Raw genomic sequence first — 20,980 nt, 5'->3', positions numbered from 1 at the left:
CAGATCTACGGAACATGCGCTACTTGTTCAAAAAGAATATATATTAAAAAATTTTGAGACACAGCTCTTAACTCTTGGTATTTTTGTTGATTTCAGCAAAGCCTTCGACTGCTTAAATCATGATATTCTTTTTGCAAAATTAGAGCACTACGGTGTACGTGGACACGCCCTTAACCTATTGAAGTCATACCTGGGCTCACGGTCTCAATACGTAGTCATTAACAATTGCGCTTCACAGACTCTAAGTATTTCAAATGGCGTCCCTCAGGGTAGCATTTTGGGGCCGCTGCTATTTAATGTATATATAAATGATATTCCTAATATCAGCACTCATGCGAAATACATTATATATGCAGATGACACCAGCCTATTTTTTTCCTCTAATGACATAGGACACTTAGAAAAAATTGCAAACGATGCGCTCTCATCACTTGCTATGTGGTCTTCAGTTAACTCTTTGAAAATAAACAAACAGAAAACGAAAGCAGTACTTTTCCTACCTAAAAGAAAACAAGTGTTTCTACCTCCCTGCTTATACCTAGGTGATACTGTGATCGAGTGCGTGGACACCTTTAAATCATTAGGAATAACATTCAGCAATACAATGTCATGGGATGCACATGTTAATAATCTTTCCTCAACACTCTCTAGAATAATTGGAATCACTTCTCGTAACAGATATATTTTTCCAACCAAAACAAAACTTACTTTGTACTATGCATTTTTCTATTCCCATATAAGCTATTGCCTACTAGTCTGGGGCAGTACAACGGTGTCAAATATAATAAAACTACAAGCCCTACAAAAGAAAATGCTCCGCGCAATTGTGAATGGCTCCTACGATTCGCCCACTAAACATATCTTCCTACAATATAATATTGTACCAGTCAACAAATTATTCGACTACAGATTTGCATGTTTTTATAAAAGAATAATAAGGAAAAATGACCCCTTTTTTTCTAAAATTGCTCCACTTACGTTTCGCCACTCATCATATATACTAGAGCCCAAAGTAGTTATGTATTACCAAAGTGTAGAACAAATTATGGTTTTTCTATGTTGAGTTATATTGTGCCAAATTTCTTGAACACATCATTTTATGACTGCCTGAATACTATGTCTCTTTCTGCCATTCGCAAGAGCATTATTCGGCAATATGTATCATTGTAATATCAAATGTACTCATGTCTTCATATGTTGTACCAATTCTATGTTATTGCTTTATAGTGAAATTACTGTTGTCAATTATGATACATAGGTCTTTCCGCTACCTACAAGACCTGGTTGTTTTACTTACAAGACCTGGAACAGTGGTTGTTTCTGCTTAGTGCCCTACTGCTGACATGTGGGGATGGCCAGGCTCGTCAAGCGGCGTAAAATTCGCTGCTTTTTTCTCGCCATCCCTAGTTTGTATGTTTGTATGTGCAAACTGAAATAAAGATTTTGATTGATTGATGCAGAATTAGAGCGTTGATGAGCGCCCATTGAAGCTGCAATAAAACTAAAAAAACTAAAAAAAACTGAACGAAAAGAACACGTTTTCATGCCAAGAGTGCATGCTCTTTAATAAATAATAGGATGAACAGAATACTGACATATGTGTTACCTACCCTCGCGATTCCAAGCATTTCTATGATTTCCCTAGTCGGTTTTTTTTTTTTGCACTGCCGAAAGAATACAACTGTCTGATTAAGCAATGGAGCAAACTGTGGCTTCACGTCACACGTCTAACAATGACCAGCGCTCAGTCTTGTGAAGAACGATGAATAACCGACACACCCAGACCTTCTTCCTTTTGAGGTAATCACCACGCTTCAGTGAGTAAAATCGATCTTCTTCGCTGCTCCGCACTTTGCCGATGTTGCTGAAGGTTATGGTGATTATAACTACCATTTTCGTTTCTTTTTGATTATGTTCTATCTCATTTTTTTCTCACACAAAAAGCTAATTTTTCGCTCACAGCGAAGGACATCAGTATGTCACTATATATCGGCCAAACCAGCTGTCTAACGCTAGCACATTAACATATACTGCGAAAAGCAATTATGAAGAGTTATGATCTGCAAAGTCTTACTAAACATATACATGCTGCAGATCATTCCACCTAGTGATTGTTTAGAGAGAGTTTATATTTAGGTAGTCATTGTGTTCAACACACTATGTGGCACTCGTGACAATTTGTGAAATGAAAAAGCTGAACTGTAAGCGGCCACAAAAACTTGCATTTTCAAGTAATGCAAGCATCCGTATCACGTACCGCAGCGAAATGCAGTTGTACTGAATGTCTATTGCAGACTTTAGTCACATAGCGATTGGCGTTTGAAAGAAGCTGTAAAACAGGATGTTTCGTATCAAGCAATTCTGTATAAGCATTCCTAATTGCTTGGAGACTAGATTGTGTTCTAGAAGGAGAGAAAAAATTCTACGTTGACCTCAAATTCACAATTCAACAAAACAATTGCAGCGCTTGCAGTGCTCTGTTAATTCGAGGTTCAAAAGTATGTATTTTAGCTGCAAACATGAAATTAGAATGCTCGCCGTAATATTAATGTTCGCAAACCCGCCATGGTGGTGTGGTTGCGATAGTGCTCGACTATTCAGACGATGGGAACAATTTCAGTGAAGGCAAAAGTGCTCGAGAGCCGTCTACTGCAGGTGCACCTTAAGGTAACCCAGATGCTCGAATCTTCCAAAGCCTGCCACTACGGCATCCAGCACGATAATATTCTAATTTTGCGAAACTTAAAACACGATTGTTTTTATTAGTCTCCATTCAAACGCTTATCTAAATTCACTGGTCTAAGTTTTTGTGTCAAAAATGATCACCTGTAGCAGTCTGTTTTTGAAAAAAAAAATTAGGACGCGTTTATTTGTTGTATATACTCGCTCGGTGAAAATAACATATATCGGCTAATCGCATGCACTCCTGACGAATGGTACTGTATTGAAACGATTTGAACGAAAAACCAAAGATTTTCTGTTTACTATGCATTATTTACGGTTCTCTATTTGCTTTGGAAATAAATTCTTGAAGCTTCACCATGTTAGTAGTTTAATACGATGAAATTACAATGTCAAATAAATAGCGCTGGTCTCTTCTTTCACGGCCTAATTTGGGTTTTATTTGCTTTGCAATTGCCAAATAAGTGGACTGTCTACATTTTGTGCTCTCTTTTTTGTTCCCTCCATATATTTAGTTTATTTGAATTGCACCTTAATTAGGCTCTCTTCAAGTTCAATTACAGCCTCGGAACTGTTCGCAACTAATGCTATAGCATCGGGTAAGCAATTGTGCAGCATACGATGTCATGACGCCTGTTGGTGACGAACTTCGTCCTTCAATTTCGGAAATAAGACTCGAGAAGGGACCCCGTGTTTAGAGCAAGAACCTGTGGTGACGACTTCCCTGTACACGCAACCACCCGGAGCACAAGAAAGCTCTGCAGAAAAAAAAAGGGTCGCTATTTCATCGCATGGGGAAATTAATGCTGCAATAAGATGAACTTTGCGTAAACCATCAAAACACTCACCTTAGAAAACAAAGTCAACGGTGCGAATAAAGCAACCTACGAGCTTTACATAATTGTGTATTATCGGCTAAGCCACACGCAGCTTTTTTCATGTAATTTGCCCTCTCCATCCCTTTAGCGCAAGTTCCACTTACATTATGCCTGCATCTAAAAAGTCATGTAGTGTCGGTTTATTCCTGTGTTGTAACGAATTGGGTGACCCACCTAGTACGTAAAGTACATGGTGCCACCTGACCTCCATTTTTCCTCCTTCCACTCCATTAGGTATTCTCTGTTGGCACTTCGCGCCATGGAAGTCGGCCTTTGCGTGTTCTCTGTGCTTGAGCCGCCATTTTCGGCTGCCCTAGCAAATATTCTCTCGTACAAAGAACATGGGCCGAGTGTGGCATTTTATCTCTCTTGGATTTTATGAGGAACCTCGCCGCGAGAACACAATTGCGCCTTTATTGGCCCCATAATCATTGTTACAATAAAAACAGTTAAATTCCGTCGTAAATACAGAAATTGGACTTAATTTTTGTCTCCTAAATTATTCGAATGCCACCGCCTGCCTGCATGTGCTACATTTTGGCGCATTTTTGGCGGAAATGTCTTGTTCACTGTTGTAGTGCAGTGTTTCAGAATTTTTTTATTTTCAAATAACCGCTTCTCTCTGCTCCAGCGCGAATCCCAGCTCTTACAAAATTATCATTAAAACCCCGAGTATTATACGGGCTTAGATTTTAGAAGGGCTTATAATGTGCGTTTTGAAGAAAACAGTCGGAAATCCAAAGCCATATAATGTGCTGTACAGAACAATAACTGAACAAAGGTGAACAAGTGCCCACAGCGAACTTTGAACTTGAGTTAGCAGATCAAGTCAGGAATATTGGAAAAAAATTGTAAATGATCTAAAAATCATTACGCCCCAAAACTCAAACATCGGCTGCGGAGAGGCAACAAGTAAGCGTCGCAGAAATGCTCAAAGCGGAAACGAAGACACGAGCGAAAATAGAACAAACTGATTCCTAAATGCCCGCATGCTTATTCTTCTGCAACCTGATGGTGTATTAAAGTAATAACTCGAATGCTTATCGCTTTCACTAAATTTTTGTCACTGTACATTTGTATATTTTGGTATCCACCCTGCGATACATACTGCGCTTCGCTTCTCATGTTAGAACATTGTTATAAATTTATCATACCTTTTTACCGTAGCTCTTTAGCTTGGAATGAAATCGAATAAATTATTCCAGTAACGTCATTATTTATCGATGTTGCCCTATATCTTTCTCGATACCAATTTTTCTCGGCGTAGTATTCGGAAAATTATTATCTGTAAACTAACGTCTCAAAACCAGGATACCAGTTTGAGGAACGCCCCATTAGGTTGGCCCTGAAAATTTTTACTAGTGTGGGTTCCTTTATTGTGCCCTGTCATCACACACTACACTGGCCTATAGCGTTTGGCTTCTATCAGAATGCTTGAACAATTGCCGCCATCGAACGAGTTACTTTCGTGTCAGCGCCCGAGTGCCTAAAGCACTCCACCATTCGCTACCTAGTGAGCACGTTTACAGTAAGCAATATATGTACGGGCACTGAATTCTTATAGTTTTGTGAGTGGTAGAGCCGACATCAAAAAAAAAAAACAGGACAGCCCTGGCCCGTTTACTTACCATTTTTACATCCTTCTCTTTTTTTGTCTCGTTACGTTTCACAAGATTGTCATTTTCTGAAAAAAAAAATGAGAAAATCTGCTATGCAAGAAGAGCACAAAGCTTCACCAAAAATATTGATCTTCAAAAACAATTCTTGCCACATATCCTATCGGTACAGTCGTCGACTCCAACTTATACCGTATTAAGAACACTCCAAATCACAGCGAATAGCGAAAGTGTATAGCATCCAAGAGGAACCATCCGTAGAAGAAGCTGCTATAGAATGTTTCAACAAAAAGGTTACGTCATTCAGAAATATCAGACCAATCCGACTAGACAAATACATATCAGGGTGCATGACATTCGGTGCTCGATGTCATTTGGTAATACATTTCGTAAATAGAAATTTCTGCCTGCTGGTATTTACCGCATTACCTAACTATGTCATTCTAAGCAGCTAAAATATTCATAGCTGTCACGAAAACCGTAATACTTTCTTAACTGAAGTAACTTTGATAACCCGCTGAACACGGGCGGGAGCTTTTTGCTGGAGCTCTGTAGTGAGAAACAGAACACTGATACACGCAGATCCACACGTATCTGCGCACTTTAGGCCTATGCGAGTTAGGGAGAAGCATTCAGCTTCCTCTGTGGCACCCCATGCTTTCGGAATGGGGCTGCGTTGTAGACAAGACAGGGTCAGCATAAGTGGGGCTCAAGACCTTTTGAGCCTTCACTGTTTGGCGATATATATATATATATATATATATATATATATATATATAAATATATATATATATATATATATATATATATATATATATATATATATATATATATATATATATATATATATATATAGTATTTCTAGATAGCACTATAAGTTTATAGCGGCGCTGGTGTCTTCCTCTCACTCTAGTGCTTGTCAGAATTCGCACTTGAAATTTCTGATGATAATTAATTACCGACCAGTCTGTGTTCTCAATTGACACCGATATTGAATTTATATCAACCGTAACACAAACGCTGAATAAAAGGATATAAAATGCACATTTCCTTCACTTTCGTGCTCTGTATAAGTATGAAATCAGACCGCATCATATGGCATGCCTTCTAAACGACTTCAGCTATGTACTTAACTTCAAAAGCTGCACAGAAAATCACTTACTTTTCGCGTGGCAGCCCACATTTGTGAGAGTCCATATGCATAATATATACAGGTGAGTATATTGAAGGTTCATTTGTTCGTCTTACACACGTCGCCTTCAAGGAAAAAAAAACATGTTACCACTACACCTATTATAGTATGAATGTCCTTAAAGTACACTACAAAGACTGCGCTTAAAAAGTAACCTTCAGTTTTACTTCAACGCTCTAAGTTACGCGTGATGTAACTAACGTGTGCATTCAATATGTTAGATATAGGGTGACAGCCTTGCTGTAACGTTGGTGAACATCTATTTCCAGTTACTGCAGAACTCGTACAAATTAGTAAATAGATTAGACGAGACATTCATTTTATTTCTTGCGAATAAATTGCTTTTAGAAAAGGGTTGGCTTCAACTACATTACAACTATCTCTGTGTTGCATATCTAGACCTACAGCTGTGTTTTTACTCGTTTCGTAATAAAAGTTGAACCTCCGCTATAGAGTGTGCATAATAGATCACACAATCCGAACTAATGACTGATGAAGGCGCGCTGGTGTGATAGTGATGAAGGTGCGCTTGTGTGATGGTGGCTTTGCAAACATCACTTTGATTCCAATGATTATTTCGTGAAGTTAAGAAAGAAGTAATTTCATTTCTCATCAATACATTCGATGAAGCACAGGTGCAGGTAAAGGCGGCTTTCAGAAAGGGGCAGCTTGACAAGGCCCACAGCAAACTTTGGACAAGATAGCAGTAGTAAAGTGAGCAGTGTAAACTCAATAACACGCAACAAAACAAAAAAATCTAAAATTCACATAAAGCAAATTAGCAACACTAACAACGATGCAACCACTGTAGAGAATGATCATAAACAGAACATGTGTATTTCGCGCAATTAGGTCTGTGTACAGTGTAGGAAATATATGCCAGCTTTTGCATAATTAGTAACTAACGTAGGAACTCTGTACAATAAGTTGTCTTAATAGTATTTTGTTTTTATGGTTTAGTTTTGCAATGTTTCTTTATTTCCTGTATCAAAGTATTATTTAGCTGTAGTTTACAAAACTGATGCAAAAGCTGTCGACTTTCTTTCGCTTCACGCTTGATCGCGAAAGCTAACTTGAACTCGTTGAGGTGATGGACGAGTAGTAAGTATGCCTGTTGAAACCATTTGTTTGTGTGAGCATCATACGGTAAGTTTAAAATGATTCTAATATACTTCTGTATGTTTTTGTTACTTGTAGTCCCCCATACCAAAATCTACTAGGTAAGATGCAAATAGGAAGTTGTTTATAAAGTAAGAGCTTTACCCTGTATGGTAGCATCATTTTGCAACGTTACACCATACCCACCACACGCGATAACTGACCCAGCATACCATCATTGTGTTCGTTCCAAAGCCTATTGCGAGAAACAGTAACTCCTAGAATTTATTCGGTTGAATAACTCAATACGAGTATCCCCATACTTACGATGCAGGCTTTCGTTGACAGACTTATTTTGTTGCTTTAAATTATGCCACCTTTGTTTCATGTTTTTATGTTTAAGTTATTGCAGCATGACCAGAGCTTTAGTTTCAGAAGAGATAAGGTTCATTTTTTGTCCTCAAGTGTAATACTGTTTTCAGCTGAAACAAACACGCTGACATCATCGGCATAATGGAAGTCTTTAGCATCTGGATAAAGGGAACTTGAATCAATTATGAAGGCTATAACAAACAGGGTTCCAAGGGTGCTTCCATGTGGCACAATTCAAGCAATAGACTTCAGGTCTGTGAATTTTATATCTGAATCATTAACCCATTTGCGAGACTTAAGGTAACTTTTAGTACGTCTAGTGTATGAGCACGAATTCCATGGCTGTGTAACTTTTCAAACAAAATATATAGCTCTTGAGTACGCAAAATTTGGCGCGGATAACTACAACACCAAGAACAACCAGAATTCTCAAGCTCGATAGAACACTGAGCCTCCAGTGCTGAGGATATTCCGAAAAAAGTTTTCTTATTCCATACAAATACGATATCACTGCAGATGACAAGACACTGCCCTCTGGAAAGCGGCAACATTGGATTTAGTTTGCAACCAATACCGACAGCTCGTCACTGCACCTTTGCCAATTTATTGCCATAGCAACTACCACCACCTTGATTGTCCTAAAGCTCATCTGAATTACCTTCATCCAGAAACCACTCTTCATTCACTCGACAGACGTGTATATATATATATATATATATATATATATATATATATATATATATATATATATATATATATATATATATATATATATATATATATATATATGGGATATGGCACAACGGGAGCGTTGTCAACAAGGATAAATATATTTATTTCCCAACAGTTTCGGGAGGGGACCTCCCTTCATCAGGGGATGAGTATAACTCATCCCCTGATGAAGGGAGGTCCCCTCCCGAAACTGTTGGGAAATAAATATATTTATCCTTGTTGACAACGCTCCCGTTGTGCCATATCCCATACCTTCACGAAGACTAACTGGCCCATTGAATTATTACTCCCACTATATATATATAAATATATATATATATATATATATATATATATATATATATATATATATATATATATATATATATATATATATATATATATATATATAGAAATAAGAAATAAAGGAGCACACTAACGAAAATTTGATAGTTGTGTAATCTACGTTTCGGCCGTGCCACGGCCGAAACGTAGAGTAAACAGTAACAGAGTGAACGTATATATATATTTATATATATATATATATATATATATATATATATATATATATATATATATATATATATATATATATATATATATATATAGAGAGAGAGAGAGAGAGAGAGAGAGAGAGAGAGAAGATACAGGTGGCAGATGTGTTTGCCACAGGGCTAATACAAGCGGTTATTTCAAGCACTTAAAATAATAATTACTTGAGACCCCAATTGCACACCTTATTCGCCTCATCCTATGGGTGGCCAACCAGCTCAGTGTTTTTAAGGAACATGACACATTAGAAATGGTATGAGCGCTTTGACACAGCCACATAACATACGGAACTCCTTATGGAATGGAATGAAAAAACTTTATTTCAGTCGTGCAAGACGTGCTTAGCGCGTAGCAGACATCTCCCACATAGGGACCGACAGGAAGTACCTGGCGGCAGCTTCGTGGGCCTGCTGGACGGCTCATTGCTGGTCGGCGAGAAGTGAGCTACTGAGGGACCTCTCCCCCTTGCTTGACGAAGAGTCGAGAGGAGTTGTTTTACACTCCCAGAGCATGTGTGCGAGTGTCGCTGTGTGTCCACATGATAGGCATGTGTCACTAAGGTATGCATGAGGATAATAAACGTGAAGCGTGGCAAGGTTCTGGTACGTGTGTGTCTGTAATACTCAAAGGGTAATGCCTGCGGTCTGGTAACTCCTTATCAGAATCAAAATACAGCGGAAACACAAAAACTGAGCTTACTAATACGAAAAGCCACGAAGGTTGCCCTAGGACTGCCGCCAAATGCTTCAACGAACTGATTGATTCGCATGGGTGTTCACAACACATTGGAACAACTCACTAAAGCAAATCTCATCAGCCAGGCCGAGAAACTCAGGCTCTCAGCCACTGACCGAGCAATCTTCTGACGCACAGAATACGCAATCATCCTAGAATCCAACGATTATCAGAAGTGCAATATATACAACGGCGTAGACATTGAGCACGTCCCTTTAACATCATCGAGGCAGGTGACTTGTCAGAATGAACAACGTCCGTAACAACCACTGCAATGAGCCGCAGGCACAAAATGTGACGCTGCAAAATATTCGCGACGTATTCTCAATTTGCGTGAAAAATGACAAAGGGACGGTCTTATCAACGACAAATATTCTGGCTGAATGCACAGGGACAGCTGAAGAGGCCGCTATAGGTCTGGCCACCCAAAAGAGCAAGGATACTATAGTGGTCTTTACCGACTCCCAAACAGCGGCACGCAACTATCTGAAAGAAAGCAAGTCTATGAGAGCAATAATAATTCTTGAACGCATCGATGCTCCTCCCACGTCCATCTGCATTATTTTGGTTCCGGATCATGGGGGCCGCGAGGGGAATGAAGCCACACACGCCACAGTCCACAAATGCATCAACGGGACTTTCCCACACGAAATTTGAGACACCCCCAACACAAGAACATCAACAGAATAAATCAAATCGGTCCCTTTACACTACCACGAACTGTTGCAGCACTGTCGGCTACAAGGCAGGTTATAACATTCTCCGCATCCCAAAATTTCAAGAAACGATGGCACGAACTACAGGCCCCTTCAAAGCATTACATTCATGCATGGAATTTGAATGCCTCACCTCAAACCAACATCATACGACTACATCTGCCCACACGGCAATGTGGCGACACCCTAGCCACTTGCTACTGCAGTGCAAAGGCAGCAACTTAACCACACAAACAGGAGCATTCAATGCAGACCAAAACCTCCTCAGTGAATCGTGGAAGGCTGCGATCTTCAAGCCAGACCTGCTCAACAAATGCGAACTCGTCTTGCAGGCGCGGCACGTGGTCCAGGCCACAGGATTCCTGGAATAAGGGACATTCCCATATTGACTCATTGGTCACCCATTCAACGCTTTTTCTCTCCCTCTACAAAAAATATCAATAGTGCTTGTCCTCCGTATGTTCACTTATTCTTTTTTAATCGACCAGTGTTTATTGTGGGACGTGCCCATTTTCAGCGGCAGAAAAGTTTTTTACCCCTGCACATATTTGATTTTGAGCGGAGCAGTGATAAGTAGCAGTGATTGCCCAGTTTCAGTGGCACCTACGAGCAAGTAATTCTCATGCTCACAATACGTGATAACGTTGGTTTTGCCTGTATTTGTATGAACTTATTGTAAAACAACTCCTGAATTATGAAGCTGCTGTGAGTGAAATCACCAGTTTATGGCTTATAAATGCTGTAAAGCTGTTCTGAGTTCTCGGAAGTGCATGGAACGACAAGGTAGTTCTTTAACTCCACTGAAGCACCCTATTGAGATGCTCGATCAGGAAGATTTTATATTTTCGTATTAGGTTTGAGTTTACAGCAATGCTTAATTAAAGATCCTCTGGAATATCTAAGAGATCAGAGTACTTTTTCACAGTGTTTTCATGGCGCTTTGCAAAGTGAGAATAACACTGCACATTGCAAAAAAAGTATTTTTCTTGATTACTTAAAAAGGCGTATGTAACATGCTGCCAACCACTTCCCTAAAAAGAAAATATTAGACCAAAGACCACGTAGAGCACATTAAACGTACAATTTGTTCAAGTCTCATGGAGAGCTTCGTTATAAAGACATAAAGTAATGGCTGCTATAGAATGACAGCTGCTCCGTAGGACCATTTCTCACACATTATTCATAATACTATTGCTATGTGTTCGTAAATAACAAACGTGTTTTCATTATATTGGAACATGAGGCATATATATTGAGCAGATTTATCTTCTGCAAGTACGAGGTCATTCAGAATTTCCCAGCCCACTATTCCAACTAATCCTGTAGCAGCGTCACCTGGGAACATTTGACTGCACCTGCACGTGCTAAAAAAACTTGCGAAAGAGTTCCAATGTTTAAAAAACTAACAAGAATAATTTTCCCCTTCAATGAAATAGAATTTTGTTTTCCTATCATCATCAAACATAATACAACACAGACATTCTGATAATTGTGTAAACAAAAATTGTCAAAAATTGATTTTATTTTGCCATCTTTGTATCTAGAATGTATATTACAAAGAAGGATTATCATAACTTCCAGATACCCATAGCACCTCTGTCGTTTTCCCATTGTAACAGCTTTGTGCAGACTTCTTTTCTGAAAAAGAGGAAAAACGTTTTTCAGCACTACCACAACAGATGAGTAGAAAAACAATTTGTGCGAGCACTATTATTTAATTATTTCAAGACTCAATTATTATTCAAATATTGTTAAACTATTATTTCAAGACTTTTAACAGGCGTTGGCTTTTGTGCTGCAACTCGGTGCCAGTACTGGCACCGAGTTGCAGCACAAAAATAAGTGATCGCATATATTATAAATAATATTTCTTATCATATAGAATGAAAAGGCCGAAAGCCCACACAACTTCATGAACACACCAAAATATTGGCTAACAGTATTAGTACAGTCAATAGAAACGCAGCAGTAATTCAACGTATTACACAGTACAATGAATAGGGTCATGCCATGCCGAATCACCTAGCATTTTTTCGACCATCACGGATATGGCAATAAAAATATTCACATGTTTATCCAAGTTCAAAACTCGTATTGGTCATTTGATTCCGCTGCCAAAAATTTTTCTCCCTAATAATGAGAGGCTGTAGTATGACACCAAGTAAGGTAAAACTCGTCAAAAAACAATTTCTTCAAAAAACGGTTTGTAATGCACGCAATGAATGGCATTTTCGGCAAGGTAATAAAGTGATCTAGCTAAAAATATTGACTTATTATGCATATAAGTTTTTCGAGAGCTGTTCCCACAAGCAATATCGAATGATGTTGCCAAGTTTGGAATTTTTTCTTGGAACATGGCAAACTCTAAGGACACAAATAGATTATCTACTGGCGACCAGTTTGACTTGCTACAAATTAAAAAAAATATGCACTGAAGTTTAGCAGATAGTCTGCAAAAATTTTGAATTTCACTTAAAAAAAAACCTCTGTATTTAGCAGCAAAAAGCTTGTCTTGGTAGTCGGACAAAAATACGCAGAACATTTCCTTGTAAAGCTTTCTGTGCTAGCTATTTAGAGGTGAATTTGCTAAAGAGTAATATTTTTTTAACCTCAAGACGTATATTTTTTTTTGAAATTGCATATCTTCACCAGCTTTACGCCTAATTAACTCCAGCGGCATGAAGCACTCGCAAGGGCAATTTTCAGCAGAATTCCACAGACCAGAGGTACAGACAGCAAGCTTGATGTGGAGCAACTGAAATTGAATGAGGCTATCATCTGCATTCGATTGCCAACAAAGGTGTGCTACAATGACAATGAATGTGGCCTGAGTGTGGAGACCAGTTGCGCAGCACAAAAAATATTTTTCGCGTGGGAGTGGTGTGTGAGGGGAAGGCGACTTCGATCATACTTTATACACATTCGTGGGTGGTTGTGTGTGTGCACGTGGGTATGCACATAAAAAACTAAGAAAATCACAGCATACCCACGAAGCGAATGATTATGTGTAGGGCGAAGCTTCAGAGGTTTTTATCGGTGAACCGGGAATCCGTCTGTCTGTCACTCACACTAGCCCCTTCTACTGAGTCATCCATAAAATAGGTGGTCACTAACCGGTCACAGTAAAGGGACACGTACATGGCTTTAAGAAAAAAAACTGGATGGCGCTGAGGGAGGGGGGAGTCAAGCAGCTCCTCCTGCATTCCTGGCTAAATCACTGTTGATGATTCCCAGATGAGTCATCAAACCGTTAAACAGTATAAAGTACACAATAATCCCTTACGCAGAACATTAACGAGACTATCGGTTTCGCTACAAGTTCTTGACTTAAAGTTTTTTAACTTCTGTATTCCTATGATAGGCTTGGGCCTCGGGAAGCAGGGTGCTCTCCTGAAAGCCGGAAAAATAAGAAACGTTTCTTTTACGATAGCGTTTATCAGTGTATTGCATCAGTGTTACTAGCATGCTATAAGCTTATAGAGCACCAAATTTGATCTCTCTATCTCAGGTCAGTGGGATTCTGCTAGAGATTGCCCTTGCAAGTGTGTCATGTCGCTTGACCTACGTAGGCGAAAGGCTGGCGCAGATACATTATTAAAAATATTTTTCCAAATTAGAAAATAATATTTTCTAGTAACTTCACCTATAAATAGCTTGTACTTAGAGGTTTAAATACCAAAGCAAGCTCTTGATGCTGAATGCAGAGCTTTTCCCAAACAAATGACATTCACAATTTTTTTAGACAATCTGCTATATCGTAAGTGCCTAAATTATTTTTAATTTGTACCATGTTGAGAAGACACCAGCACATATTTTATTTATGTCCTCGGAACTCGCCATGCTCCCGGAAAAAAAGCCAAATTTAACAAATTTATTCAATATTGCCTGTCAGCAAATCCCTCTAAGAATTGATACGGATAAGTAACTCAATATATTAAAGTTAGCTAAGTTCATTACCTTGCCAAAAGTGTCTTTTATCGAGTGCATTCAAAAAACCGCTTTTGCAAAAAATTGTTCTTTGATGCATTTTACCTCACTTGACGCCAAACTACAGACTTTCATAAATAGGTAGGAAAAGTTTCGGCAACGAAAATAAATGACTAGGACGAGTTTTGCACTTCGAACAACATGTGGGAGTTTTATCAGACATATTCGTGGTGTTGGAAAAAACACTGGATGATTTGACATAAAATGACTCATTAGAGATAACATCAACAGATAATTAGGGTGTTTTAAGGAATGTGTCAAATACTTTCTTTAAATTGGAGAAAAGAGGTATTTGCATGCTACATGCCGCGTTGCCTTCTTGGGGCAAAATACTTTTTCAGATAGGCACACACCTTAATTATGGCAGTAAATATAGAAATTGAAACAGCAAACTATTTAACTTTTAAATATTTAAATATTTAAGCTGGTAAGGTTGAATGGGCAAATTAAACCCCTTCCTACAAATAGTTGATAGCTAGTTTAAAGTTTGGCAAAAGCAGCCTCTGGTAATCACCGCAGAGCAATGCATTTTGCCCACTTTAGCTGGCAAAACCTGATTTGACACACCAAACAGTGCATCTACCATTCACTTCAACAATGCCGTTAACGACCACACTGATTTTTTTGCGTTAGGGGAGAAGAATAAGCGAGCGTCGATAAGCGGGCACGAAGGGAAGTGTGTAAATTGACTGTTGATAACGGCGAGAGAAACAATGTCCTCATTGAGGGCGTTATCGAAATGAATGGTAGATGTGCGGTCTCGTGCATCTGTTTTTCTTTCGCCAGCTAAATTAGCCACATTGCATCGCTCCACGGTGATTACGAGTGGCTGCTTCTCCAAAATTGAAAAGTGGCTAAGGACTTTTCGTAGGAAGGACTTGAATTTGCCCATTTCATACGACCAGCTTCTACCAACGGTAAAAAAGGTGATTGTCTTAACTGCTATATTTACTGCCATAATTACTGTTTGTACGCATCTGAAGATTCCATCTGTCACAGGAATAACCACGCCGCAACTAGCACGCAAGTACCTCCCTTCTCTAATTCGTAAAGGATATTGGACACATTTCTTGAACCATCCTGTATTTAGTACACATGCAGACAATGCGAGATAAAAAAGAAGTGTACCAGGAGCAAGCCAAAAGAAATAACGAACTCATAAACAAAAAGAGACATCCCCATAGTCAGGAAGTTTTTCGGGGGTGGGGGGGGGGGGCTTGTTGATGGCCATGTAAAGTGACTTTCTTTGTTAGTCATGCTCAGTAGGACAACCCACAACATGCAAGTTCCGGTGGGGGCAGACCACTGGGGCACCCCTCTGGTTACATGTCTCTACTAATCACACACTTCTTTGAATACTCCAGATGTCACATAAGCAGAGAAAATTGGTCGTTTTCAACAGATGTAAATGCAGGTCTTCACAAAAAAGAAGTTTTTAATCTAAATGAGCATATGAAGAGGAATGTTTTGCTGTATTGACAAAATATGTAGTGAGAAACCCTATCAAAAACTTTGGAAAAGTATGGAAACAATGCGTCAACCTGAGAGCCCATGTCAAGTAACTATTGTATACAGTCATAAATACCAGCAAGTCTAGTGTCACATGATAAAACTTATGAAAGCCACACTGATAACTGTAAATTTTGTTACGAACTTCCAGCTAGAGGCCTTGCCCTGCCACAGGAAAGCTGGTACTCAAAAAGATTAAACTTTGTAATTGTTTTACAAGTTGGCATTAATGAGTCTGATCTCACAAATTGAAAAGTAACCTAAACATGCGCTCTCAAAATTGAAGGTACAGTTGCTGACCTTTTATACAAACTCCACCACTTATCCCGCTGAAGTAAGTTAAAACTATGAAAGAAAACTTGGATGCCTCGGTGGGTGCTGTTTTGAATTTTCGTGCTCCAGATGACTAACTTATTATGCTGTCATACACAGTAACAAGATGAGCGATGTTTACAATACCCTTGCCAGGTTGCCAGCACTTATTCTTTGCACTCACTATGGCTCGGGGTTACAAGCGTCAAATTTAACACACAAATTACAAATGAGGGTCTCGAAGGTCACATTTCGAAGGCTGCGATTTCGATGTGCGATGTCCCAAGCAAATTTCAAACTGGATAACGACAACAAACTTCACTGCATCTACTTGATACAGGTTTGTTTCAGACTCACTAACGTGGAAGAACAATAACAATGAGTATAGAATCTTGACTGTAGTACTATAGCCTCATGCAACGAAGATATTAGTGTGCTTATGAGCTGCTTGATCACTTGTTACTGTTCCATGCCTACTGGACTGAGAACGCTGAACTTTCCAGAATTGGCAGTGGAGGATGCAGCAACAATGCAGCACTTGGATACTTTGCTGGTGATGCGGTGACACAAATTGCTGCAACATCAGGACACCAAGATGCTTGTGCCATAAAGAGTCATAGTGGCGCTGACATGAGAGGCGACAACTGCCCAAGAACAATAGAAGCAGCGCCTGGAAGAAAATAAATAGTGAGTCTGACATTGTAAGTGTTGGGTTATGGCCTCATGACATAATGTGACATGCTTGCCCAACACAATGTCAAAGCTTTTCATCAGTGACCTGTGTGCATCCCTGCACACTACTGCTTGTCGGATGTGGGTATGACTCACATGTGATTCACTGCCTATGTTAACTCAGAAATAACAAACTTCCACGTTTGAAATCTCTGAGTAAGCATCAAGGAGACAGTACAAGAGATCATCTCTTGCCAATAGGAGCAGCTTCACAACAAGTGAAAATTTTCAATGAAAAAATACTGTAGATATCATATTTGTGGCTGCATTTGAACCTTGAAATTCCAGGTGTTGTACATAGCCACACTATTGGTTTGTAGATCCTCCAGAAAAGATTATTCAGGCTTCGTGTAGGAGCAATGTCGAGTGTTTCCAATGTTTGCTACTCTCGTTTAAAACGATTGTAAACAATAGATATGTACTTACATATGCCTCAACAAGCTACAAAGAAGCGCTGTTTTACCTGGAAGAAATTACGATATGCACATAATCACACGGTGGCATGCACCTGATTTTGATAAACCTGAAGATTGTGCTCTTAAAAGCACAAATGTGACTGCAAGCATAATATTACACCATCACCTACTCCTTAGTCATCAGTGTGATCGACATGCATGCTAATCCCTTGATATGCTGACAGCTACTAATATTACAAGGATGTATCTATCAACTTAGTAAAGATTGACTGAATGAGCAAAAAAATTGCAGCCAAGACAGGTTCTCATTGACTCTTTCACGTGAAGGTGATCTCCACAAATCACGAGATTCACTGTATAGTATTTGAATTTATTTCATGAGAATGTGTAGGAACGACACTTTTTGAAGTTATTTTCGTGTCTTCTGCTGCACTGCAAATAGTAATTATATCCCAGGTATAACACCAGCAGAATTAAGATGAAAACAGCATGTTTAAAATAGGTGCGTCGAATCAAATGTATGCAACAAAGCATGGAAGTAAGCATATATGGGCTTCAAAAACATCTCGACACTAATTAACCTGAGCCACTTACTTGCGCTGCAGTGTACGAGTTCTCTCTGAGAAGAATGAGAGCTTTTCAATTTAGTATACAAATGTTGGCTCTTTGCAACCCATCGTGTAAATCAATTTACATTTAAAAGCTAGTAATGACCAAAGCACATAGACTTGAGAATGTGCAAAAAAGGCAGCCCTTTTGTGAATGTAAAAGCTTCTGCTGAAATGAATTGTGACATTTGTTTTCAATTGAAAAAAATATCATTCTATGTTATTGACAATATGAAGTACCAACTTGGTTTCCAAGTGAAAAAAGGAATTGATTCTATTTCCTTACCACCATTAGGTATCACCTCTGTCTCTTTTGAAGTGGAAGTGACATCACAGAAAATAAATAGCTCTCATCCTGATAACGTCAAACAAAACTGAAGAAAAGAACACAACTTCTGAATCAAGCTTCACCCTAAAAGAATCAACAACCTTCATGATAAGGGCACCAATATGGTTAAAAAAATTTTTTTACTTTTCCAATCTTTGACAAGCAGTTTTTAACTGCAGATAAAAGCAGCCATATAATGTGCAGAGGCATTATAAATGCCAGTAGCTAGCAGTGTCTTCACATTTCCTTTTTTTCATCCGTGCATCTAAACTTTGCTGACATGTATTGTCAATTCAGCTGTATTGGTTCATGATTAAACATTTCCTTTTTTTTCAATCTTCAATTGATCCTCCTTCTAATTTTGGTGCTCTTGCCACTTCCAAATCTTATCGTACAGGTAATGGGTTACAGCATACATTGTTGTCAATTACAAGTGCTGCATAAGCACACTATTAGAAGTATCAGAAGATAGCTGCATTGGGTAAATGCACCCTAGTATGGTTTGGATCTCTCGTTTACTGATGCAGGCTAATACTAGATAGTAAATTATTAAAGTAAGCACGGATGAAACTGATATGTTGTCTAAATGTTCCTCATGCCTGCGCAGCTAGTACTCACTACTAAGACGCAATGCTTCAAGGTATACACATGGGCAAGCAAACAGTCCAGCAACCACACCAAAAACGTTTTAATCTCTTGAAATAAAGAGTGATTTGATGACTTTCTTTGAAAGTAACCAATAAAAGGTACTAATAAATTTGATATTGACCATATTTTTTTTACTAGGATCATTTCAATGCTAAATTTACAACCAAAAATTTACAAAAACCAAAGTTTTTGCTACTTTTCACCAGCTGTGAATATTGTTTCGCACTGTACACATATAAAATAATTTTTCACTACAGAAAAAGTACCCTGATAATCAGCTAATACAAGCATTCACATTTCACTAAATGTTATCTCTCTATGAAATGAAAAAACAATCCACAATATGGACCATATTCTTCATATACCAAAGACCTACCATTGTTTCACACAGAAAATTTCTTCCTAACTGAATTCGGGATTAACAAATGTTCAAGTGAAATTCCTGTGGTTTGACGTTCCCAAACCACAAGATAATTATGAAGGACGCCATAGTGGAGGCCTCCGGAAATTTTCACCATTACGTCATCTTTATTGTGCACTGACAATGCACAATACACGGGCCTTTACCATTTCCTCTCCATCAGAACGTGACTATATACCACGGCCGGAATTGATCGCGCGGTCAGCAGGCAACCACAATACCTACAATACCGCTGCGGCAAACGACTTACAGATTCTTTTATTATCTTAAAGGTAGTCTTTCTTGGGCACCTTCAAAGAAAAAATGTTGGTCTGTCTGTCTGTCTGTCTGTCTGTCTGTCTGTCTGTCTGTCTGTCTGGCTGGCTGTCTGTCTGTCTGTACATTTGTCTCTTTGTCCGCTGTTAGCGATACCTCAAACGGCCGACCCAATCCGCAGCGTCCACCAGTAATGCTCAAGGTTCAGCATTCATACTTGTGCGATTGTCAAATAAAAAGCAATCAATGCGCATATCTGAGGTACCATAAAACCCGTCGATGTTTTTTTATGTGTGCCTTTGCGCTAATGAAGGCACACACAAGGGATTCTAAGGACCATAGCGTCAAACAAGCTGCGCTGACAGTGCAACGCGATGCTCAAAAAGGCAAGTGTTACCAACGCTTTGATAAAATAACATGGTGGTGGCACCTGTCCGTCACTTTGCGATCTACACCTTATCGCATCCGAGAATGGCGTGCATCTTCCTCCGCAGACGCGCACGGCTTCCTTCGTTTTCGAAGATAACTGCCAGATGGCGCTCGTGTCTAGCGTGCCTCTATGCGCTCGTTCGCCTCCGCTGCACGCTAGAGACACTTCAACGGAGCGCCTCCACAATACCATTCACCGACTTTCTTGCGCAGAACATCAAATAAATGTTTTGTTAACTCTCTCCGGACCCAACACTGTCGTTTTTCGACGACATTTGCAGTGTAGCATGCAGATCCGGGGCAAATTTTTAAAATGCGTTTTACGAGGTAGTGGTTTCTAGCTTTCTAAAAGAATTCACATGCCGCTGTGCATTTCTTGAGTTACAGTTCTCTCTGGCTGCTCGCACCTCGGTGCTATTTGCCTTGAGCCGCCTTCAGCCACATTTGATTAGGCAACATAGAGGAGATGAACTTCGGTCCGACGGGGAGAACACGCGTTTAGGCTGCAGCACGCCAAGATTTCACGGTGGATACGACCTCATTTTTTTTTTTTTTTTTGCGCAGCGGTGTACCGGCAACGTAGACCGAACGCCGCCAGCAAGAAGGGAGAAGCGCACATTAAACAGCTGCACTACGGCCACTACTCCGTTGACAAGCCCGAACACTGTTTGCATAGAGTGATGCAACAGCTGTGGACAAGTAATCAGAGTGCAATGAAAATGTAATGCTCGAAATGTAAACACGACCAACACAATCAGCGATTTCCGTGAATGTTGTATTATC

The 20,980-nt window shown here is 39.3% G+C and overlaps 1 protein-coding gene and 1 long non-coding RNA gene across 7 annotated transcripts in view; one reads left to right on the top strand and one right to left on the bottom strand.

Annotated features, from left to right (window-relative positions):
• LOC119179883 (uncharacterized) overlaps positions 1 to 20,980 on the bottom strand; it is a 54,169-nt gene that overhangs the window by 31,870 nt on the left and 1,319 nt on the right. For 4 of the 6 annotated variants that reach the window (XM_075869498.1, XM_075869493.1, XM_075869499.1 and 1 more), the window contains exons 3-4: positions 6,339 to 6,433; positions 5,189 to 5,244 (exon numbers count right to left, since the gene is read on the bottom strand). In XM_075869498.1, coding sequence (XP_075725613.1) covers positions 5,189 to 5,244; positions 6,339 to 6,411 — 129 coding nt within the window. In that variant the 5' untranslated portion in view covers positions 6,412 to 6,433. Of the gene's footprint in view, positions 1 to 5,188; positions 5,245 to 6,338; positions 6,434 to 7,793; positions 7,929 to 10,685; positions 10,850 to 20,980 lie in introns of those variants that run through there. The other 2 variants (XM_075869495.1, XM_075869496.1) reach the window with 2 other exon arrangements.
• On the top strand, positions 1,753 to 19,206 carry LOC142767565 (uncharacterized). Its single transcript, XR_012884996.1, has 3 exons — positions 1,753 to 1,817; positions 16,864 to 17,061; positions 18,412 to 19,206. It is a non-coding gene; the product is annotated as an uncharacterized LOC142767565 (long non-coding RNA).

This window comes from Rhipicephalus microplus, chromosome 7, assembly GCF_043290135.1.
Source record: "Rhipicephalus microplus isolate Deutch F79 chromosome 7, USDA_Rmic, whole genome shotgun sequence".
In the NCBI taxonomy this organism is placed as follows: Eukaryota; Metazoa; Arthropoda; class Arachnida; order Ixodida; family Ixodidae; genus Rhipicephalus; species Rhipicephalus microplus.
This window is presented reverse-complemented; position numbering and strand designations above follow the sequence as displayed.